The 24637-nt window shown below is 34.0% G+C and overlaps 1 protein-coding gene across 2 annotated transcripts in view; it reads left to right on the top strand.

The window, feature by feature from the left end:
- The window catches only part of LOC135682142 (transient receptor potential cation channel subfamily M member 2), a 28580-nt gene extending 5832 nt beyond the window's left edge, over positions 1–22748 (top strand). The window contains exons 2-29 of one of the 2 annotated variants that reach the window (XM_089113085.1): positions 2127–2220; positions 3443–3616; positions 3935–4009; positions 5054–5239; positions 6721–6888; positions 7176–7302; positions 8038–8224; positions 8865–8973; positions 9582–9648; positions 10013–10116; positions 10762–10887; positions 11195–11236; positions 11621–11719; positions 12346–12396; positions 12694–12741; positions 13005–13106; positions 13544–13743; positions 14062–14260; positions 14532–14720; positions 15024–15152; positions 17695–17940; positions 18267–18441; positions 18787–18919; positions 19337–19512; positions 19789–19854; positions 20207–20251; positions 20745–20853; positions 21705–22748. In XM_089113085.1, the coding sequence (XP_088969211.1) occupies positions 3533–3616; positions 3935–4009; positions 5054–5239; positions 6721–6888; positions 7176–7302; positions 8038–8224; positions 8865–8973; positions 9582–9648; positions 10013–10116; positions 10762–10887; positions 11195–11236; positions 11621–11719; positions 12346–12396; positions 12694–12741; positions 13005–13106; positions 13544–13743; positions 14062–14260; positions 14532–14720; positions 15024–15152; positions 17695–17940; positions 18267–18441; positions 18787–18919; positions 19337–19512; positions 19789–19854; positions 20207–20251; positions 20745–20853; positions 21705–21813 (3351 nt within the window). In that variant the 5' untranslated portion in view covers positions 2127–2220; positions 3443–3532 and the 3' untranslated portion in view covers positions 21814–22748. The other variant, XM_065196889.2, reaches the window with a different exon arrangement.
- The last annotated feature ends 1889 nt before the right edge of the window (positions 22749–24637 follow it).

The following is a 24637-nucleotide window of genomic DNA, read 5'->3' as shown; positions in this document are numbered from 1 at the left end:
GTCTAAAAATAGCTTTTGTGCGCATTTTTGAAGTTTGATATGTATTTCATTTTACTCAGCATATCAGATTTTGTACATGCTTCATGCCATTATTATAACATGCACAATTTTACTGCTCTGCGTCTTTACTATAATAAAACTTCAGAAAGAAAGTTGTTTGACAAAATGACAAGTTTTGTAATAGAGCTAAAATAATGTCAGCCTAAGTGTTCGTAGCTATTTCGTTTATTATGTAAATTGTTAGGAAATCCCCCTTGTGTCTCGAATGTTCTGTCTTCGCGACACAGCACCACGCAGCATTACACTGCATTCCATTCTATTTCTATTGTTGTAGGATTACCCCTCATTAGGGTTACATCATATTGCTTATTCGTCTGTTTCTAGAATTATCTCGTAGTCTATTATAAGTAACATTTTATGCTTAGCCATGCTTTTCTGTTATTTTCTTGTACTGATAAATATACGTAGTAAGTGAGATTTAGAGAGATTCGAAGAGAGCTTCAGAAGGAATTAGACATGCAAGGCTAAAAACCAGGAGGTAGCTAACCGTTTCGCCCAAGAGGCTTGCGAAAGCTCTTGCGGCCTAGCCTGTGCCCCAGTCCACAAATGCTACCGCATCTATGATGCGGCCCTGTTTGGATTTAGGACAGGTAGTGCTTGAGAAAGACTGCGCGTGTCGTTCATATGTTAGCTGTGTATATTAAAGTTTAGCCTTGGAATCGAAAAGTATTGCCGCTCGCAGAAATCGTCATTCTTCAAAGTTTCAGTCTCCTCGGAGTATATCTTGAGAAGTACTGAGGTCTAGACCCTAGTCAGGACTTTAATCACGTGACCCCCACGTTGTAAATAGGCCTAAGTAATGCTTTCACGCTTTCGTTTCGTTTCACTCAGCAGTAATTTCATACGACATAAATACGTTATCTTGGGATTATTTTGTATATAGTTTCATGATGTTTTGTATATAGTTGGAACATGTTTGTTTCTTTCTGTATTTCGCATATCTCTCCAATTTAAACATTCATTTTACAGTTTCAACAGGCATAAATTTTTGCTTATATAGGTCAGATCACATTGGTCTTTCTATACAATTTGCTCAGTTTTGCAAGCTCTTTCTGATGGTATCATCAGATTTGAAAAATATGAAATTCGACATTTTGCTGACCGTGCATTTTTCATGCTTCCGGAAACAACGCAGCTTCCGATCATTCTCCAGAATGTTCCCAAGGCTTAAAACGATCATTGGCTTTGACTCTTATGATTTAAACTTTAAAAACTTAGGTTAGGCGGGTTGCTAGATGGTTATGCAAAAATTCCCTGTCTATTATATTGCATTGGTATTTCATTCCCGAATAAGTAAATGAAAAGACTAGGTTTCTTCCATTCAGTGGTTTCTCCACAAGAACCTCCATTTCAAATTCATACTTAAAGGCAGTACGTCACGCCGGTCATTGGTTTATCGAAACAAAGGACAAAATTTCTATTTCAGTGAGTTTTCATTTCGTAGTAAAGGACGCTTAAAGGCAGTCTGTCCCCTTCGTGATGCTCAGGGTAATTACGCTATTGTGGTTCTTCATCCTGATTGTTTATTTGTGCATTGACTCAACGATGCATGAATATCGTGCCCATGAAAAGAGGTTTTGAGAACAATGGGGGACATACTGCCTTTAATGATGCTAGCGATGAGTTGTACTAATTTGTCACGCTTCTCTAATTTCGAGGACCCTTGAAATTCAACAAAATGAGCAGCGCGACACACTGCTTTTAAGTGCCATACTTTGAAAGCTCAACTAAAAAGGAAACGTTTATAAATTACAGGGCGAGATAAAACTATTTTTTTAAGCGATAAAAAACGCTAATGGACAAAGTGCGCGCGCGCGCGCGCGCACGTGTGTGTGTATGTGTGTGTGTGTGTGGGAGTGGGGGGGGGGGGGGGGGGGTGTGGGTTCATTGCCTCCTTATCCCATTTGGCGACGTCTATGATGCCATTGCATGGAAACAAAACACTGTGCATGAACCAGCTTTAGGTTGTAATGTATGTCTGCTTTTCTTTTTTGCTGATGTCAAAAGCTCTTATTCATTAATTGAATGGTCACGCTAATTGGGTTATCATTTCTACTCCTGAGAAGCTCCAGGGACACAAGAGAAAAGAGATTACATGAGGTACCACGGAAGCAAAGCAGGAGGCCAACTGCATCAGAATACTATTCGACGGTTTTCATGGTGAGTTCGACAGATGAAAATTTCTGCCAGTAAAGGTCTTACATTCATAGACGATTTGAAATACCTGACAATTAGCGGCCAGGGAAATATACCGCAAAAGGCAAGCAATGATTAAGGCCTACCTTGAAAGTACCACAACAATAAATATGTATGTCTGATTTTTATATTCACCCTTTACATAGTTTATCATTCGAAGCTTGTTACTTTTATACTTACATACAAAAATTATTTACAACTTCCAAGGGCTTGTCAAGCTCTCCAGCCCTAAAGGATATGGATACCAACAACAACAAAAAAGGCCAGCCCTTAAAAGTTTGCGGAAATTTCGGGAATGAAAGGTAACTATGTCTCTGTAAAAGAGCCGTTCAAAACCGTTCAAGTTAGGAAGTTTTTGAAGCTCTACACTTCTGGACTGGAAGGGGCTGAGGACTTTCAGAATCATTTTCGACCAGTACACGAAGACCAGAAATAAAGGGCGTGGGGGACCCACCAGAGCGGTATATTTCCCTTTTAGCGTTTGTTTAGTTGAGCTAACAAAACGACAGCCTTTGTTTAATTCAGCCGGAGGAACTGTCCAGAGACAATCAAGATTCATGAATTCAATTGCATTAAAACGACCAATTTTAACAAGAAGGAGGAGGGGGTGCCTCAGGAGTTATGCCACCAACTATTTTTGTATTTAAATCATTAAGATGTTGAAAAAGCCTTGGACGATGGTAATATTAAGAATACAAAATATATTGCGCAAAATATTCCAGTTCTTGCGTAAGGTAGCGTAGCGTCATGTAACAAAAAAATAAGTAACTTGACGTAACATAACATAGCATTACACAAAAAAACATAACAAACACACGAATAACAGAGAAAGCGCTGTCAAACGTCGAAAACTTATAGCTATATATGTCCTACTTTTGCAAATTATCTGCTAAAACCCTGTTGACTTTGAAAAACCCTCTAAACTGTCCCTTTTGTTGCAGTGGTGGCGCCAGGGAGGGCTAGGGGGGCTATAGCCCCTCCGTCGGAAGCATCTAGCCCCCCCCATCGGAGGAAATTTTGGGTTATTGTCGGAGCAAATTTGACAAAGTAACGTAGAAAAATTGCATATTTTGTTCATTTTATCCCCCTTGTCGGAAGCTCAAACCCCTCTGTCGGAAGATTTCTGGTGCCACCTCTGTGTTGTTGCTCAACGACTTCTAACTCTGTGCTTCTATCACCGTCTTAGCTGAGAAAACAATCCAAACGCCTAGGCAATCAAAACATTGTTTAGCACATTGGTTGAAAACATTTCGTGGCGGAAAAAACTGAGGAAAACATGGCGACTCCGAGTGAGGAAGCATCAATTCACTTGGATTTGGATGTTGGAATCATAGAAGAAGAGGAATATAGGCAAAAAGAGGTAAATCCATCAGGGCGTAAATTGAGCTTTGCCACATTGTGCCGTTGTCTCCGGTAGCTGCTTTTTAAAATTGATCATTTTTGTAAGATAAAGATGCAATAGGTGACAAAAGTAAAAATCTTCGATAAAGAGACAAATTAAACCAAGGGGCTATAAACCCAATCAAGATCTCGTACACCCTCAACGATCAGAGCTTATCGTCTGTATCAAATAATGTGAAAGCTGCATTTTATTCCCGACCCATGTACCAAATATTCATGATCATAATTTTTTCATAATTTTTCCTTCACGAACTTATATTTACATTCATATTTCAAGATTTTAGAAGAGCTCATCATCCAGCCAGAGTATCTACTCCCAGAGGAATCCTGCTGTTTTGACGCTTATCCAATGGTGAGCTATCATATTTAAATTGTTTTTGGTTGTTCGTAGGCCAAAATATGATCCGTGCTCTGTATTTTGTTCTATGGTAATTTGCCATTTAGGGTGTTAGCTTGAAATAAATCCATCTCAATCTGCAGAAATAAATTCATCTCAATCAATCAATAAATTCATCATCTTGTAGTGAGGTTAGCTATTGATAACCTCTAGATCTTTCAAAGCATTGTATTTAAAAGCAAAATCAACTGGCAACAACCGATTTGTTAGCGCATTAAAACTTCTGCTTTATCAAGTATTTTAGCAATAGGATGCTTTCAGTGGTAGCAAATTCTGCTGAAAGATGCCTTGAGAACACTTGAATGAGAGGCAATGCACCAAAAAGGTATCAGAGAGTAGAGAAAATAAAAACATTTTCAAAAATAATACTTCCCAGGAGAGAATGTCTAGCCTGCGTGCAGACTTTACTTTCCATTGCGAAGGAGTGCCAGGACGGATCAAATTTTGTTGTGTAAATTTGAAACTTTGAAGAAAACAAAAAAGAAATTTTGCAAAGAAAATTTTCAACTCGGAGTGTCAATACCGATTTTTATTACTCAATGGATAATTATTTTATATATTGATAATCTTGTACTTTAAGGTATAAGTGTTAAATGTTGACAATTGCTATGAAAGGAGACACTCATAATATCTAAAATATCTCAGTAGTTTGTACTAATAAGTTCTACCAAAAAGTGAATTTTCAATGTGACTAATCATATTCATTTTTATATTCATATTCATATTCATCAGACGAGAGATATTCATTTTTTGAAATATCTAAAGCAATATTCATTTATTGTTCATTTTTATGCTTCTACGTTATTCAAGGATGTAAGCTTTAAATGCAACTCCAATTAAGTTTGATTCATGTTCTGTTCGGAATTTCGGTAGATGATGAATCAAATAAAACAATCTGTGATGAGTCAAAAATAACAGATCACTGAAGATACAAATTTCTTGCAAATAAAAATTGTAACTTTATCGAATCCTCTTCAAATGTTTTATTCCTTTCATTAGGAGCCGCTAGAGCTTCACCTTGAAGATGCATCACTAGTGAGCATCAAGCCAGAAGCAGCTTGGGAAGAATTGCGAACGAACGGTAACTTGAAGTTGCCCACAATAATTTTATCTATTTTCACGGATGAAGAAGATGCATTTTTTGATGATGACGTCAAACATGCATTGGAAGAAGGTCTTGCTAAGGTAGGTACTAAGCAAAAGCAACAAAAAAACAAATTATGAAAAATGGCTAGCTAAAAGCAAAGAATTATTTTGCACGATGCCATTAATCCTTTTTGGAACAGAAACCCAGATTTGTTACCTACTTTTCCATCACCCTCTTATATAATTTTCAAACATTGAAGATTTCATTCAAGCTCTCTGCATTTGAATTAGAGCATGCACCTAAAACAGTCAAGCAGTTAATCATGTCATAAAATTAATAGATTTACTTGACTAGCTTTTTCTTGAACTTGATTTGTGACCCACAACTATATTAGCAAATATACAGCAATTATTGCTATTATTTCGTCTCTGCACCCGATTATTCTTTTCTAGATTTTTCATATTAAATCTGTTCGGAACAATACACCCATTTTTTATTAGAAACTCGCTATAATAACGATTGCTTTGTGGGCAATCGGAAAAAAGTTAAGAAATGTAAAAACTCGAAGCCAAAGCCTTTCAATACTCGGAACAAATTAATCTTGAAAAAGGCAAGGTCTTGGTATTATCATGTAAATATATCACTGTAATTGGTTAGTTGGCAAACAAATCCAGATATCAAAACGGAAACGAATCTCTTAACAGAAATTTCACGAGCATTTGAAAACAGTAGAAAACCCAAAAATGTATTTGCTTGCAGCTGCGAAAAAGCCCCCCCCCCCCAAACAAGATTCTGTTGAAAAAATTCCTAGAATAAGAGTTAAGGACCCGAATGTGAAAACTAATAACATCATAGCTAAACTTTCAAGAAAATAGGTATTGAAGTTGTGAGTATTGAAATTCTCTATAGCATTAAAAACTAAAGTACTCAACGTCGACCTTTGTTATTTTATAGAAACATTAGTGTATACGTACAATGGGGTAACTGAGTTGTGAAAAGGAATTGTGTCTGTGGAGTCCATTACAGTAACTTCTCTTTTCACAACTCGAATTTGCTAATTCATACGAATGTTTTTCTGCATGTATTTAACATGAACTTAAATTTAAGCATAGTCTATCATTCGATTAAAAACTCTCGATGCTTGGCAAGCCAGTCAACCTCCGTGTTTCCTTTAAATGAATCTATATTTACTTCAGGTGTGGGGTTTTTACCAGTTATTTAGTTTTTTCTTTGTTTTTAACAAGACCTAATGACTGTGAGGTAGACATGGACCTTCTCTCCATTTGTAAGTGAATTACATTTATGTTTCTTGTGGCTCATTAAGTTTTACGTTTATTGAAAACAGGGGCGTGGTGGCCCACTGGGACTCTGAAAAATAGCGCAGTAGGACCCTTAAAAAAGTTTTATGTAGGCCCCTTTTTCATCGTTTTAAGCTGTTTTCAATTGTAACATCAAACTTCAGAGAAAAATCAAGTGAGTACTTCGAAATAAATTTGCACAAAAACGGTGTTTCTGAGGAGTTTATAAAGTGGTAAAAATTTTCTTTAAAATAATTTTTCAAGTACTTGTATGTCAACAGATTAATTATGCAACCGATATGTGGCTGCTGATCAGTCCAAAAGAAACAGCAGTATCAGAACTTGCAGTACGAACATTTGTCAAAACTTGTGACAGAGACAATCTGAGCAGAAGTGCTTGCATTGGAATTTTTTCTTCTCCAGAAGAGAAAGGCAGTTTTTCTGACGATGTACGTATTAATAGCTATATATGTACTCCCTTATAAATCGAGAAGAACTTGTCTTTGTTGTGCAGAGCCAATTCCTTTTTCTTTGCCGAAAACTTTTTTATTAATGATATAGAATCTTAAATATTTTGATTTGGTATTTTTTAATGAGCTAATCAATGATGAAACCAAATTTAGTAATGAAGTTCAGATTGGTCCTTTTTAAAGTGTAAGAATTAATTGTGAAAAAATTGTTTTTTTGCTGTATTATTTGAACAACTTCTTTTAAAGCTAATTTTCGAACATTCTAGATAATGATATTCGAGAAAAAAAACAAATCTTTGGAAGACAGATATACGCACATTCTGCGTCTTGGGGCTGATTGCAAATTCCATCCGGCTTTGGAAGAGCTACTAGCTTCCTTGGAGACAGCCAAAGGTACCTTGTGTATTAATCATCAATTATATCTTATCGTTTCTCAGTTATTGCAAATGAACATTGCATAAAGATCGATAAATAAGGATTAGTTTTTTTCGACCGTTAACTACGGCGGTTTACAAAGGTACAGGTGAATAAAGGTAAGTGGATTTTCTTTAACATATTATTTGTTATGTTTGATAAAAAATTTACATCATGCTTAAAGGTACACAAGTTTTCTGCTTGTAATTTTACATGAGAAGTTGAAGCGTTTCTCTTTGTACAGATGATTTACATGGTTGTAAACGAAGAGCAACCCAAAAACTCTTTTTTGCAAGCGGAATCTGAAAAATATATCACTTTCTCCTTCCCCAAAAGTGGCTTATTTTCATATTAGAAACTGAAAAATAATCGATACCATTATCAAAAAGCTGTAGGAGTGAGATGGTTAAATTTTAACTCTCCTACGGCTTTTATTTCTGAAAACAGTGCACTGAGCAGATGAGATACCCACCCCACAGTACAAAGAAAAGATTTTGAGACAAAAAACTTCACAAATGTCGAGTAGCATTTGGAGTATAGGTTAACATCTACATTCTAACTCCTCCATACCATGTACAAACATCCAAAATTTTAGAGCTAAGCTATTAAACCACCATCGTTTAAGAAATAGAACTATTAATGACAAAGGACCCCAGGTTATCAGATCAAACATTCTCAGTTAGATATTAAGATTGCCTTTTCCGTTGAATGTAGACGGACGACGCTCTTCAACACCTGTTGTCAGTATACTTGTTCACGGTGGAGTCGAGGCATGTAAAAAGCTGAAAGAGGACATGGAAGGCTACCCTAGTATCCCTGTTGTCATTGTTAAAGGCAGTGGTGGACTTGCTGATGTCATTGTAGATGCATTAGCAGCACACAACAAACTGAAAAAGAAAGGGTAATTTATGCTAATCTTCGTTAACAATGATGCACGCAATTTGTGCATGTTAGTGCATATTTGATTTACAATTGATGGGGATCATATTAACTTTCGGTGGGTGAATATCATATTCCTAAAGGTGGCACTGATCCAGTTATAAATTGCTACCAATTCTCGCATAGTAGCCTGTAATAGACGTGTGACTATCTAAGTCTCTTTTTGAAAAGTTTACAGTTCTTCTCTTATACACGCGGTTCTTCTCTTAACAAGTCATTTCAAGCATGTATTTCATATTACTTCTCACGTGGAGAGTAAGCTTTCAAAGAGAAATGCACTTGTCGAAAGTAAACTAACAAATTGTTCAAAGATGAAAACATATCAAGCTTGGGGGATAGCAAGTAAAGCAATAGAATTTGAGTTTCTCTCCGTAAAATTTAATGCTTAAGCATTTTTGCACTGAACTAGATTCATTTATCAAATCAAGAAAACTCTTTACGAAATCTAACTTGAAGCTGTCTCAGTATTTGAACATGTAATAGATTGAGAGCAACAGAAAAGGAGAGGATAATCTCTCTTCTCTGAACATTATTTATTTCCTTAAAGTCTTGATGCAAGTTATTAATGAAAATTACCTTTAAATTTTCTCTTTTATTCTTAGACGCCTATTACATTCTCATATCAAAAATTTCTTGAAGCAAAGTTCTCTTGCTGGCAACTCTCTCGTAGTTGATCATGTTAGAAATCTTGTGGATACATACAGTAACTCTGTAAGTCATGACTTTTTGAAAAAGTAATCTGCAATAGTTTCTAGAAAAATCGACACTTCACATCTACTGTAAATCTTTGAATAAGCTCCTTAGTGACTTTTGATTGAAAGGCTTATTCTAGTAGGAATAAGTGAATTTTTAATCATGGTTATTTGGCAATGTTGAAAAAGGCACCTAGTTTCCAGTTGTAACTTTCATCAATTAAGCCAGATTTTCAGAAAATATTTTCTATGGAAAAACTTTTCTAATAGTCTGAGTTATTCATTTTTTCTGGACTTACATTACCTAACTGGAAAGAAGCCTCATTTGGATCACTAAAAAAACTTCCTTTTGGTTAAAATTAATATCTTCACCAGGTAAAAGATACTTGATTGTGCTCTCAAAGAGTCCATTTGTATAAGATTTCTACACAGGGTCTTACTTGCGAGGTTTTAATCAAGTGCTGGGGATACTTTGAAGATTTATAGTACGATAAGGCACGTATAGCTATGTGTCCTTGTCAGTTGCCTTAATGTAGTTAAGTAGTCTGTTTTAATGATATTGCCACTAAACCTATTCTGAAAGATTTTCGAGAGACTTGCGGTGTAAACTCTATGATTTTTTCTTAGATGATAGTTTACGATCACAAAAGAGATCCCTATGGGCTGCATCGTGCAGTGTTTGAGTGCTGTAAAGGTGAGCGTAAATTCATGTTTGAATAAGAGCTCAGAGTAAAAATACCTTTTTTAAATAACAAGACAAGATTTGTTTGCTTTTGGTATCTGAAATACACACGAACGTAATTGTTCTTGGTATGGAAAATAAATTGATCAAATGTGTAATTCGCTGAATGCTTTACAGCTATAACATGATAATGCATGGAGAATATTTACCAGTCGTTTTCAAATTTCCTGAACCTTTTGAATGGCAAAAATCATTGTACTGTGTTTTGTTTTTTTTTACTTTTTATATATTTGTTGGTAAATGCTGTTGTAAAAAAACTATAGACATTATACACCTCAAGGATTTGTCATCTTTTTTCTCTTTCTATTTTTTTCAGTTCTCTCTGGCCAAACTCCTTCGATCGTCAAAGCAATGAAATTGGCCATTTGCATCGGAGATATTACGAAGTTTAAAAATGACATCATCAGGAGTGACCCTTGGGTAAATGTTTATGACCCTTTACAATAAAAGTTTGAAAAAAATTTAGCTGCAAAACTTTTAAAAAAATTGATTTTACCCAGGTTAGATTTCAAAATTGTTTTTTTTTCAATCTGCTATCATTTGCCAGAGTTTCAATTTTTCCTTCTGGAATTTACCTATTTCAATCAGTTATTTTTGCACAATAAGAAAAACTTACGTTTCAATGTATTCAAGCAAAAGCCTAATCACAGAAATTGAAGAAAAACTTAATGCAGCGAAGTTAAAAGTGTTTTAAAAACGGAAACAGATGCAAGAAGAATTAAAAATTGATAAGGAAAGGTTTAACCTTATAACGCCGATAAAAAGAAAAAGTTGTTGCATATTGTAATTTTTGTGCAATAGAAAAACAGTTATACAAAGCGAGTTGTAAAAACAAATTATTTTACAAAGCAAGACAGCTTAAGTTTGCAGAGAAAGGAACCAGAGATGTAGTCAAATAGAGAGTCTTTGGAAAAAAGAATCTATAGGTTGGAAGTTTATCATCCATTGCTTTAATGTTTTAATTTTTTCCCCTAGGAGCAAAATGAAACCCTAAATATAGGTGCATTCTTTTTCCATATACATTAAAACTATTTTTTTTACTTGTTACTTTTTTTCGCTTTCTAGGTACGGAGATCACTCTTTTACTTTGCAATCAAGAATGAAAAGGCAGATTTCGTTAGGTTCTTGCTGAGCAAAAATGAAAAATTAGAGGATTTTGTGGAATCAAAGTTTCATACATTGTGTCAAAAGGTAAACGTTAGCTTGTTAAAGAAAATAGTTTGATTTTCAACATTAAGATACCACCAATTATGTGACAAGTTTAAACAAAGTCATTAACATTCTGTACCCATCAATGTAAAAATGCTTGATTAGAACAAATATATCTATATAGAAGTTAGTAATAAAATGGAATAAACACTAATTTTTGGATTTTCTTTATTTGCAAGACATCATTTACTTCCTTGAGTCAATACTACAAACCTTTCTCTACATTTCATTTTTTACCACTGTAGTTGTCAATAAAACTAAAACTCAATGAATTATTTTTTTCTACTAGAAATTTGAAGATGAAACGTTTTTTCGAAAATTGATGAAAAAGGTATTGTTGAACTAAGATTGAGTTTTAAAAAACACAATTTTATTACAAAGGTGCTTTAAGACCAAAGCATCTTTATACAGTCATTAGACAGATTATTATGAAAATACAACTATTTGCTTTACTGGATATCTTAGTGAAATACTTATATCTTAGTAAATATCAAGGTTGGAAAATACTTTTTTTATATTAACACAATCATCGGAAGTTCCATCAGGTACAGTTATTACAAAGAAGAATAGGACCGACAGTTACGGATTTTTGACAATGGACTTAAGCTAGCTACTTAGGTGTTCTGGAAAATGTTCAAAAAACGCATAGCCATATCCATTAGTATCTTCAGCATATATTTAACAGCAAACTTAGACTTTGTTTCATTCTTCACAGGAGCGAGACAAAGAAGATAAGAATAAAAATAAAAAGGAGAATGAGCAAGACAAAGAAAAAGAGTGTGCAGAGAAAAATGAAAATACCTCAAATGAAACGGTAAATTAATCCTTAAATGGTCAACCATTAGCAATGCAAAGGTTGTACGTTTCGTCGCTTCTAAAAATGTATTACACATTATGTTAATCCAAAAACGGAATTTTTCGAAGAAAAGTTATTGATGTTTTCCTAGCTGCTGCTTCATTTGACTGGTTAGTTGATTATTCATGAATCAATTAAAGGCAAAATCTTTCTGACTACTCAAGGAAAACAGGGAACCCATTTGCGCTAACTGACTCGCAGGGGAGATCAGGTCTTTGCCTTTCTTCGAGTATATCAAACAATGATTAAATCGTAAGTATTGCTGGTTCAATAAATTATCTAATTAACTCTTTCAAAACTCTTTAGCCAAAGCTGTATCTGGAAGCTTGTGCAGAGCATGTTAAACAATCAGTTGTCTAAAACGCGAGTTTGAATTAAGTCAAAGAAAGAATTACTGTTATTAATTTTTATGATGGAAATCGTTCGAAGAACTGGCTAATGAATTCATACCAACACTGATTTTCAAAGTGTTCTAGTGAACTACTTTCCTTCCTAGTATCCTCTATCATCTTATTAATTTTTTATTTATAATCACTATCGTTGGATGATGTCGTTTTTCAAATATTTCTATTTTTCTTTTGAAGTTGGCAGATAAAATTAAGCTGCAAGCGATTGGAGATGAAGATGCAAAAAAGGTGCAATATTACTATATCATCACATTATACTATCAAATGCTACGTAACAGTGTTTAATGTTATTTAATGATGTAAAATTACAAATTGTGCTAGATTCAGTTCTACTTCTCTGTTTGAATAATTTTTTTTACGATATATATCGAAAAAATCAAATCTTTTTCATTTAGTAATCTATGTCCTTTTTGAACTTTTAATATCATTATTTTCTAAAATCCAAAATCTTTATGTTTGTTGAAACGTTGAAACGAAACAGATCTTGTTTATCCATTTCTATACATACAATTTGTTAATTAATAGCTAGTTGAGCGACCAACCTCTCCATATGCAAAGAATGGAACAAAAAAGGTAACAAAACTTTTTATTCTGAATTCAATCCTCAATGGTAATTTTACTCTAATTGTGTTTCTATAAAGCAAAGATAACTACGAAATTTCCATGATCACTTTTGCACGTTTTGAACATCATATTTCAAGAATTTGATATATAATCGTATTTCATCGTATTTTTTAGGATCTATGTTGCTTTTAGTCCTAGCTTTGAGCCAGACATTTTTGATTTCCTTTTAATATTCTTGAAGCTTTTTTGCAAGTTGACTTTGTTTTTTTCAGTCTGAGGAGAAAACCGGATTTAAAATGGAGTATTTTGATACGTTGCTAGAAAATTTACTGGATAGAGATTTTGTTAGGTGCTTTGGAGAAAAAAGTTCGCACGTGAGACTTTACTTTTATACAAATGAAAAAACTTAATTATTCCCCTCTTGGAATTATATTATCTTTCAAAAGAAACTATGCAAATCATTTTTTTTGTCATTATTCATATACTTGCACTAAAAGCTATCAGATTATGCTATTGAGCATAGTTTATGGAAGGATACAATCGACTATTATTCAAGTGTAACTTAAAAATTTTCAACTATGAAGGCAACGTGCAGGCATTGTTATACATATGAATTTATTATAATTCTTTTTAAGCGTATTTCTTTTTCTTTGACAGCAGAGCTATCAAATAACCTAGATGCTTCTAAATTCGAAGAAACTTAATTAATATTAACATGGATATTGAAATGATAACCTATATGCAAAGTACCAACGATTTTGATGAATGTCTTTAATCTCTTTCTACTTTCAAATTTAACTTGATATTCCAGGGTGAATTGTTGACGGCGACGCAAAAGATGATATTCTGGTCAATATTCAACAACATGCCAAAACTTGTTAACTGCTTCTGGGAACACGAAAGCGACAAAGCAGTTGAAAATGCTGTTATCATATTCCGGGTAGCAAAATCTCTCAGTCATTACACTGTCTTGAGTGAAACTGCAAGGAAAGGTTTCGGGACCATTGCAGAGTAAGTGATGATACATCTGGCATCAGTGTAAAATCGAAGGCTTTTCTTTTCAAGAAAATGCAGGTTCCGGTGGAACCAGTGCAATCAAATTTTTATCAACGTTTGCCTTGTTTGATGATATTTGAAATATTTCAATTCTTGTGCTCTTGTGCACATAATGTGCTCTTGCTATTCTTGTTGAAAATAATAAGTATCCTATCAGGACCTAACAAAGCTCAAAAGACATATATAACCATCGCATCGTAGAGCAAACCTTTGGCTTTTGAATAAGGTTTTATTTTCAAATGATAAAAATCGACTTTATCTCCGATTTTTTAGGGAATATGAAAAGCGAGCGGTCGATGTTTTGACATGCTATTACCAGACCGACACTGAAGCTGCCATTGACATCGTTAAAAGACGCATGCCTTTATGGGGTAATAAGAGCATCTTAACCATTGCTGCTAACAGTGGTTCTCGAGAAATTGTATCACACCCGTCTTGTCAGGAATTTCTTACCAATGTATGGAATGGAAAGGTAAGTCCAAATCACATCTGCATCGAATAGAGAAAAAACTGTATTGGATATACACTGTACTGCTTGTTGGTGAATACACTATTCGACCATGGTGAATTGCAAGTTTTTTCGAAGATTCATTCAAATTGTATTGATGTAAATTTCATCAATCGTTGCCATGTCCAATTATTCAAGGTTGCCATGTCGAGTGTTTTTATATGTTTTCTGCTAGGATTTTAAATTCTTGTATTAATATTATATGATATCGATTGAAGTCTTAATCCTACAATAGATATATGAAAAAAAGATTAAGAAAGACGACAAAAAGGAAAAGAATGACCAAGAAGGAAAGGAAGAAGAAGAAGAAGAAGAAGAAGAAGAAGAAGAAGAAGAAGAAGAAGAAGAAGATAAAAAACAGAGATGGTTTAATTTATTAGGATTCCTGTTTCGTGTGCCTAAGGGGAAGCTTTTCCTGTATTCGGTATTTATGCCTGTGTGATAAAATTTTTTGGCTATTGAAAATTTTCTAATAAATGTCCTGTTAATTTATTATCATTTAGGATATTTTTGTTGCTAACTTTATTATAAGAGTAATGATTGTTTTCGAACGTTTCCTTTTTAAATCCTTTAGAGTATACTGCAATGGATTTTTTTATGTAATTTTGTTAACAGCTTCATTCGTATGCAAACACTTTTGTCACATATGTCACATTGAAACAAAATTCTTAACATTAAGTGAATAATTGTCGTAGATTTAAACGATTTTGTTATATTTCTGTTACAGTTCATGTTCACAATATTCTTGGGATGTTTTTCCTTTATCGTCCTCGTGAAGAAAGGCAAATACCATGATCCGTTGAGGTACACTGTATTTACAATTGTTACAGCCTTGGCTATCGATGAAATCCGGGAGGTAAGATTGCTGCTCAAACAGTTAATTTTCAATATTTTCTCTGCTGACTAGTTTTACTCATATTGGTCTGGTACTATCGTATTATTCTTACTTTCTTACTTGTTTTTGTTTTGCTCAGGTTGTATTGACTCGTAGCATATAAATTCTCACAAAAAATATCTGAATATTCAGGAACAAAAAGATTCTTAAGCTTATATTGATAGGAATGCACCCAAAAACTGGGATGATGCTCTACTTTTGAATTTTTTATCCTTTAGCCACATTTGAAGACATTCAGCCATCTTCTAGACAATTGAATGTAGTTCATTGATCTAAATCTTATATTTTCATGTACGAAGGATGAGTTCATATAGGAGTGGGAGGACCCTGTAAGTAAGTAAGTAAGTAAGTAAGTAAGTAAGAAACTAACGAAGTGACACCGTTTCCGTAACAGAATGCTACGCAAAGAATTCCCATTTTCCTCTAATTAGTGTCCCGCTTTCTATAGCTTGCCGCTACGAAATGATGTTGAATCATCATCATCAGCAAGTCAATTTTGCAAATTTTTATTTTGGCCGTGCCAAAAGAGAAGTTGACACAGTTTCAAAGGAAGCTGCAGCACATAATCCAGCAATTGTGCACCCGTACAATGGTAGAAATGGCTACTGCTGACAATCTCCATGAAACTTTTCTCACATCATTGGTTGAATTGCAATTATCAGTTTTGTCAATGGAACTGTGCCTAGATGGACGTATGTCATAAAGTAACTTCCAGAATATGTGACGCAGTTAGAATGTTCACCTTCAGAATCTTACTGCAGTGATCATAAGCCACTTTTTCTATAAAACTTCAAATCATCATCATCATATCATCATCATTACATTTACATTTAACAACCCTTTGGGTCATACAAATGTCTGCCCAGTCAACTACAACATTAAAATTTTAAAATTTACTGAGGTGATTTCGACATAGGTTGTAAAAGGTATCCGAATTTGCCTGCATCACAATACTGTCTGGCAGGCTATTCCATACAGAAACGATTGAATAAAAAAATGAAAACCTAACAGCATCAACCCTTCCGAATTTAGGCATGATCTTCAATGAGTTAGAGTTCCTTGTCATTGAACAAGTTGCAGGGGAAAAGAAAACGCTAGGGTCCAAAGCAACCTGATTTGTAAACATTTTATGAACATATTTCAGTTGAAATAGTAATCTACGTGATTCAAGTGACTCCCATTTAAGTTGTTGCAATAAATCTGTCACGCTAGATCTCTGACGGTACTCCCCCATAACAAAACGAGCTCCGTTTCTTTGGACCTTTTCGATTCGTTGTTTCAGTTCATTAGTGATAAATGAAACAATAAAATCTTCAAGTTTGCGATATCTCTACATAATCGTGAACTATTGTGAATGGATGCAAATGGTTGTGAACCAGCATTAATCACCATGAAGCAGTGTTAATAATCGTGAATCATTGTAAGTGATCGAGAATTATCATGAATCATGATAAATCTGCGAAAGTCATCGTGAATCATCTCAAATGATCATGAATCTCTGTAAATCATTGGGCTGATCGATTTCGATTTTCGCACTGGCATAAAAGCCACCGTTACAAAAAAATGCTGCTTGAGAAAGTTGCTTGGTCAAAAAACCCCAAAAAGATAAAAAATACGAAAAAAGGATTTTCCAAGAGTCTGAAGTGCGTGGACGAGGAATATTTTTATTGAGTTTTTTTGAGCTGGTGACGCCACTGGCCATGTGACCCCTTGGCTCCGAGCCTGATGCGCATTGAGTGGTTCTCTTGATGGATGTGATGATGATAAGATGATGTGCATTAAATACGGCACAGGTAAAGATTTCCTTGTGCGGTCAAGAGGATACTGATGTTGATTCTTTCGAAGAAATCCCAGAGCATTGTAGCATTTTTATGATACCTTTTTTTTTGAATAATTATGTAGCCCTCTCGAATAAGCCCGCTCTAGGACTAAAAAATAAATAGAGCTTTTACGGGAAATTAAAACGAATCAGCCTGAGAGATGCTACTCCACCGTCAATGACAATGCCAACGAGAGTTACTTCTCGCTGAGACGCAATATTCCGATATTTTTTCTTTATAAACATCTTTATAGAAAAGCCTAATCCTTCTTGCTACCGCTCTTTACTGAGCTCATATTTCGTACCAGACATCTTCTTCGTACATGGCCATTGAGCCCCTATGTTTCCTCTTACGATTATGAATTTTGCGTTACCTTTTGCAGTGATGAAAACAAAAAAACAGTCGTATATGTTGTTTACATCTGGAGTTGTTTTATTTATATTTATCTTCATTCACGACATTTATAATTCTGTTACAGTTGTACATGATAATTTCTAAAAGATAAATTTAAAGTTGAGAATATCCACAATAAAATAACCAAATATTTATAAATTTGAATAAGATATACAAGAAAATATAGCAGAAAAATGGCATGCATAACTACAGTTTTTTCAGCCTACTTTTCTTAAACAAACAGGGCGCAAGCACGTAAATGTTGATATGGAGACAATGTTCCTTTTCAGGTTTTGGAGATAAAAAAGGATACATTTAGGTTAAAGTTTAATGAATGGCGGAAGAGTATTTGGAACAGGCTGGATGTGATTGCCCTCATTCTTTTTTATGTTGGTTTTGCATTTGGGTTCTATGATCACAGAACAGCAGAAAGATCTATTATGGCTGTCGATCTTGTGCTATGGGTTATCAAATTTGCACAATTTTACAGAATGTTCTACTCTCTTGGACCATATCTTATCATGATTTATAAAATGGTAAGATGATTTCAAACTTATATTTATAAAAATTTAACAAAGAAATACAACTAATAAGTTATGATTTAAGTCCATTACAAGGTTTATGGTACGAATGCATAGTAAGTAGATATTCCCGAGCCAAAAATATAATGAATTAATTAATGTCATATCGAAAGAAACAAATACATTATCTTGATTAACTTTATTTGCATTCAACATTCACTCATTATTTCACCTTTATGTAGTGTCATAAAGTGTTTGATGCAATATTGACAAACCTGTTAATGATTTTGGCTCGTAAATTCTTTAGTTACCATTGTTAATCTAACCTCTTTTCTATCAAGATATTCCATATGGCTGGATTCTTCTTGGTACTTGTCATTGCTGTCATTGCATATGGAATCTTTATGCACACACTCTTGTTCCCGGATGTAACAGTTTCCTGGAAAATTTTGTTTCAAGTCCTGTTCAGACCTTACTTACTTGCATTTGGAGAGCTTGGAGTGGAAAAACACGATCGTATGTTTAATGCTTACTCTGTTCAATGTTTAGAAGCAAGGTTTAAAAAAAGTAACCTAGAAGCAGTAGTAAAGCCTGGACTGTCTCAGTAATGGGCAAGCGCAATAAATTTCCTATTTTTTCATTTCTTTTATAATTTCTGTGACTGAGAAACGGCTTATTTGCACTCTTCTAAACACATTCAGACTACCTTACTTTCTTAATCAAACACATTTATTAAGAAATATTTGTTAAAATCAAAAATACAGGTTCTAATTCATTGTATCCAACCAAAGATTTCAAAATGAAACAAATTTTAACGCTACTTCTTCGCTATTTTAATTTGCTTTTGAAATTAATTTTTAGTCTCCAAGGGAACAACGATTTATGGGACGCCAAAAATCAGCGAATCCACGGAAATAATCGTTGTCATTGGAATGTGCCTATATCTTTTGTTGGCAAATGTTCTCTTGATAAACATGCTGATCGCAGTCTTTAAGTAAGTGACCACATTTCAAAACTATCGACGCTTCACAGGCAAACGCTCATAATACAAAATGGGTCATCTTTGCGGATGATCAATTAGCTATTTTTAGATTTTTGCAATTTTTTTGCTTTATTCAGAATTTGCTTTGGCAGGCTGCCTAGCTTTAAAATGTGCACATTATCGTAATTCTCCTGATTTTTTTTATAGTAACATATTGTTAAAAAAAAACTAAGTGAAAATCGAATGCTTTTTTTGCCTCCTTCTAAAGAGTTGATTATATTGATATGACATGGTAGTTTTAGGTACAAACGATTTTATAGCTTTTTGTATTTGTTCTTTCACTGAAAAAATACATTAATTACAAATTCAGGTTACATTGTAATATCTAATATCGATCGTGATATAATTGAAGGTTTTCTTTTCTGTCAGTAACATATACGAGGACATCAAAGAAAATTCGGACAAGATATGGCGATTCGATAAATACGACTTAATTATGGAGTTCGAGAGGAAGCCAACGGCACCAATTCCTTTCTCGATATTTCCAAACATCATACGTATTTGTTGGGCAATTCGGGCTCTAACAAAGTCAAACACGTCTAAAGGTACAGTAGCAAGTCTATTCTTTCTTATATTTTCAACAAGATATTTTGGAGTAATTTCCTGCTAGTATTTAACTAAAATTCAATTAGAAATAGGGTGGAAAATTAATCATGAGATTGAATGATGTTGGTTCATGGAGCAACTTGTAATATAATAATGTTCAAAGTAGCAATCATGTGACCCACAATGCCTTGGGATCGTATTGCCAACAATGCTAGTTAGCATTGATTTTACGTGGGTTGGAAGCAACAGCTAATCAACAGAATTTCTTTTCTTAGGAGGAGAAGATGAATTAACTAAATGTCAAAAATGCTTGCGCTTTTGCATTTGTTGCAAGCCCATGTGTAAGTTGAGTTTCAATATTACTCATTATGATGTCTACCCCTATACATGTTCATTGAAACATTTTTGTTGGAAGCTATAGTGTTGACAATAAAGCTTTTTGAATATGATTACTTTTTATGATACGATTAGTTGTTTGAATTTATATATCTTTAAAAAAAGTAGTTAGTTACAAAAAATATATTGAAAGCTTTGACATTAAACTAAGTGAAAAGGTGATCAAGTTGAATGAGCTACCCCCAAAGAATATTGGCATTGTGTTGAAGTGCTGATACCAAGCATTTCTAACTGATTTTATTAGTTTTTTTGTTTTATTTGTTTGCCTCCCTAACAAAACCCTAATGCGTTTCCTAGGCAAGAAAATGTTGCCAGGTCAATCAAAAGCAGAGGTGCCTTCAAGTAAGTTGCTAAAATATTTTCTTGCTGAGACTTATAACGACTAATTATGCAAGAATATATTGCTTGTTCTAAAATTATTTCTAGAATCATGTTTTTGTTTTTATAGCATTTCTTTAATCTTGACTGCCTGAAAGACAACCAATTTTTCATGATAAACTTTGATTGTTGATGTAATTTTTGTTTTGAAAATATCAATATTCTAAGATTATTTAGGGATGATGACATGCAATTGGCTAGAAAACAATTCTTTTCCGCACTCTTCAATTAGACAAGATACTGACGGTCACCAAATTGTAAAATTACAAGAAACTGATAAAATGCATTTTTTATCCTGACACAATACTTTCAATCTGCATCTAGAAAAAATAGTTGATACTTTTATTATCAGACGTTTATACTTTGAGGATTGTCGGAAGAAAGCCAAATTTATTGTACAATGAAATCAATTTATTTTCAAGGCCTTTTGGTCATTCAGAATTTTTTTTCATTTAAGACACTGATGAAGATCTGACAGATTTTCAGTCGAAATGTATGTGGGATTACCTCAGAGAAAGTAGTCAAAAAGCATCGCTTAGTGAAGATGTAGGCTCCATTGTCAAAAGGTAGGAAAAATGTAGAAAGTAAACTTTAGATAAAGAAAGACTCAAATAAACGCACGCGAAACAGTTGGGAGTATTTTCTGTGAGAACATTCAAGGTTTAAGTAAGCCTGCATGAGGGCTGTTTTCATATGGTCTGTGATGCAGGCTAGGTATAAATACCATTATGAAATGGCAGGATTAAAATAAATGGATTTACTTAGCTTATGGGGCAGCGCAGGAAATATTCAAAACAGCTTTCTTATCTCAATTACACATAATGTTTTTTCCCTATTAGATTATGACTACATCAGCTGTAGAGCCAGTATTTTCTAAAATAGCCAAAATGTCGAAACTAGGCGTCTATTCTTTCTGCCAACATTGTACGTAATATTCTAAGAATGTTCCCTACAACTGCTAAAGATTCTAAAAACCCTGGTGTGTGAATAGAGATAGCTTGAGCGCTTCTTGTGCATATCAGTGGAAAGTTAGACTTGTTTGCACACTCTCATATATCTATGATTGCAAAATTCAAAGATTCAAGGCATTGATATTGGCGAATGTATTGTATTCTATTCCATTTCCTAAGACGGGAAGTTAGATTCATATATTCCACTAAGCTTCTTTTGAATGAATTTTCGATAGTTGTGTCTTTGTATCAGCACTCGCAAGTTATTCTGCTAGCGGAAAAAATTCAGTTCTAAGCAGTGATCGGTTTTTACTGTTTATTTGAGAATAATTTTGGAAATTTTTGATAACACTGTCTTCTCAATGACCATTCGGCAAACTACATAACATAACCAGACTTCTTTTGATGCTGTTCTTCTTTGTATTGGCTGTTTCTTCTTTTACCATTGGAAATTTTAAACTTTTTAGATCTGACCAGCTCACAAATGATATGGTCGAGTTCAATGAAAGACTGGACAATTGCTTCGAGATTTTGATGAGACTTGATCAAGGAAATGGTGGTGGTGAATATAACTGAATGGCCACGTACATTGTTTTCTTGAGTGAAGAAACTGTTTCCATTATATGTAGTTCTTTACTTTGTTGCTTATTCTTCATAAATTTTGCAATAATTTACTTAAGCAAAATTTTTTTTTCAATACTGCTGTGGCTTGAATTAAATTTGTAATCGTAACTTGAATAATTAAGTTTAATGTTTTATTTCATATTTGTACCTTGCTCATACAAAGGCAAGGTGATCTTGATAAAAAACTTTTGATTAAAGCTGCTTTTGATTACACGCATTCGCTCTTTCTATGTTATGTTTTACGATTTTGATGCTTAGAATTTATTCTAATACCCATCGTGTGTTATTTCCTTGTCAATTGATATTGATTCCTTCGGATCAAATGTAAATGGCAGTAGAAGAAATTGAAATAAAGATGGAATTGAAGCATTCTTATATTTTTCGAAAGTCCACTAGAAGCTGTATTTTCTTAGTGAAATTCTGTATGTTGAATGGGGTTTGATGTGAAGACCTAATTGTTGCCTCAATTCGTATGATTTATATTTTGATAGAAAAACTTGCCTCAGAACTCGCCTCAAAAACATTAGATGCACAACAGAGATATCTAAAAATTTATCTGTGTCTTTGCAATCGTTAAAATAGTTGAAAAAAGCTGAAATTTTAACTCAATAAAAGGTTGTCACGGGAATGCGAGACTGCAAATCTAGTTCTCATGATGCTGTTGTGTGATATAATTTTTGTTTAAAGTGATACAGTTATGACATATAAACTCTTGTTTGAAAAAGTTTAAATGAATCACTGTTAAGTACCACGATAAAGTAACTTTTTTCAATATACCTTCACCTTAGTGTACTGGTGTATACGATGCATTTTTCATTTGTGCAGACAAATGGGTAGAATAATAGCCAAGATAATAGAAAACTAATGCCGTTACGATTCATTTAATGCTAACTAATGCCGTTACGTTAATGAATGCCGTTACGTTAACGAAAACTAATGCCGTTACGTTACAAAACAGGTGTGTTTGAGTTTTCTAAAAACAATAATTGCTGAAATTCCAAAGCTAAATTTTTTATTGGTGGATTTTTATCTTTTTCTCAATAAGCCCCACTCTCTACTGGGGCCAAAAATATGATATAATACGGTAAACAAGAGTGGCTATGGAAGCTTTAGCCACTTTTTGCAAAATATGCCAAATATTAAGTATCAAACAACCAGAAAAGCCTCTTTTTATACGGTTTTAGCCCTTCACTTTTTTAGACCCCCACTCTTCTGAACGCTCCGTGGTGCCTGGTATTGTGTTCTTAAAAAATAAATTTTACTTCTCTTTCATTTCATATATTTTGTTAATGTTCCAAGAACTTTGACAGGCATTTAGACTCCTCTTTGAACTATTCTTCCTTTAGAAAAATCATAAAGGGGCTGCGATGCCATTACTCGCGTAAAAAAACAAAGCGAATGTCTCAACACGTCAATTGACGCTTTGTCGTAGTATCACAATCACCTCAAAGCAAACAACATTGATTCACGTTTGCGAAACTCAAATCAACTAACAACATGGCTAATAATAATATAGTCTACTTGAAATATCGTTTCAAAAAGTGAGGCGCAAACTCATGCTGAGTTGGCTGAGTTTTGCCACGTTGTATAACTAGCATACAGATTTACAAATTCAAAGGCATTTGTGATTAACTGTATATTATTTTTATTATTAACATTTGTTTTAGTTGAGCTCCACTCGTAGCTTGATTCCATTATCTCATTTGACTCTCGATGAAAGTTTGTATTCATTTGTCTCAGTAGTGTAATCAGTAATATTTGGAGTATTTCAAACTGAAGGTGAAGAAATTCATCACTGCACGCACATTTTTCAGTTCATCGCTGCACATTTTCGATTCATCACTGCACAAATTGGTCATCAGTGCATCTTAAATTAATCCTTGATTTTCACTGGAAATTCAATTCTGACGTAGAATAAGGGATGAGAGAAAATCATGACATAGCGAGGGAAAAAATTATTGTGTTCTAGCTGAAGGACTTTTAAAGGGGGGCCTCAGTGATAAAAATGGCGAATGGTATTTAGAGGGGTCACCTTTTTCGATCACTGTGGCTCTGGTACCTAGGGTAGAACTTAATAGAATATCGAAGTTATTCAAGAAATATCTAAGCTATTCAAAAAAAATCTTGATATGTAGTTTTCCAGTCAAAACTTAATAGGAGTTGATGGTTTTCCTATCAATGGTTGAGCAGCCATGTTAATTTATTGTTTGTGCAGCAACCAAGATGGTAACATCAATAGCATAGGCAGGGCAAGCGAAACGTTACTGAAAGTGGGGAAAAGGGTGATATGTTTAGATTGTTCAAGAGTTTTGAAATATGACATTATAGGGATGGCCAGAAATACATCTAGAATACTTGCCATATCAAGTTTGTCGAAAGGAAGATCCTAGGCAATACATGTAAGCTTTAATTTACAATAATTCCCCATCCCGTAATAGTTTCCAATTACCAAAAAGTCAAGATCTTATTCTCAAGTTTTAGCGACAAGCCCAGCATTTTCGACACACATAACTTTGAACAAATATCTAAATGCAATTATAGAAAACCCTGTCTTGTCTATTGAAGAAAGTAAATAAATGTTCTCAGTAAGAAACTTTCAAGAATAACGAGTCATTTCTTCCTATGTTCATATATCAATTCATGTCTACATTTCTATGACCATAAAGATTGTCATGCATCCAAGTCTTCCAGTTGTATCTCTTTTCTTTTTCTTGTTTACTTCACAATGGGAGACATTTAAAACTTATTCATTTTTATGCAGGCTCGTAGACTGCGA

Source organism: Rhopilema esculentum, chromosome 16 (genome assembly GCF_057945365.1).
Source record: "Rhopilema esculentum isolate cy_ngs chromosome 16, ASM5794536v1, whole genome shotgun sequence".
Taxonomy (NCBI): Eukaryota; Metazoa; Cnidaria; class Scyphozoa; order Rhizostomeae; family Rhizostomatidae; genus Rhopilema; species Rhopilema esculentum.
Note: the sequence above shows the minus strand (reverse complement) of the source record. Positions and strands in the feature narration are given on the sequence as shown.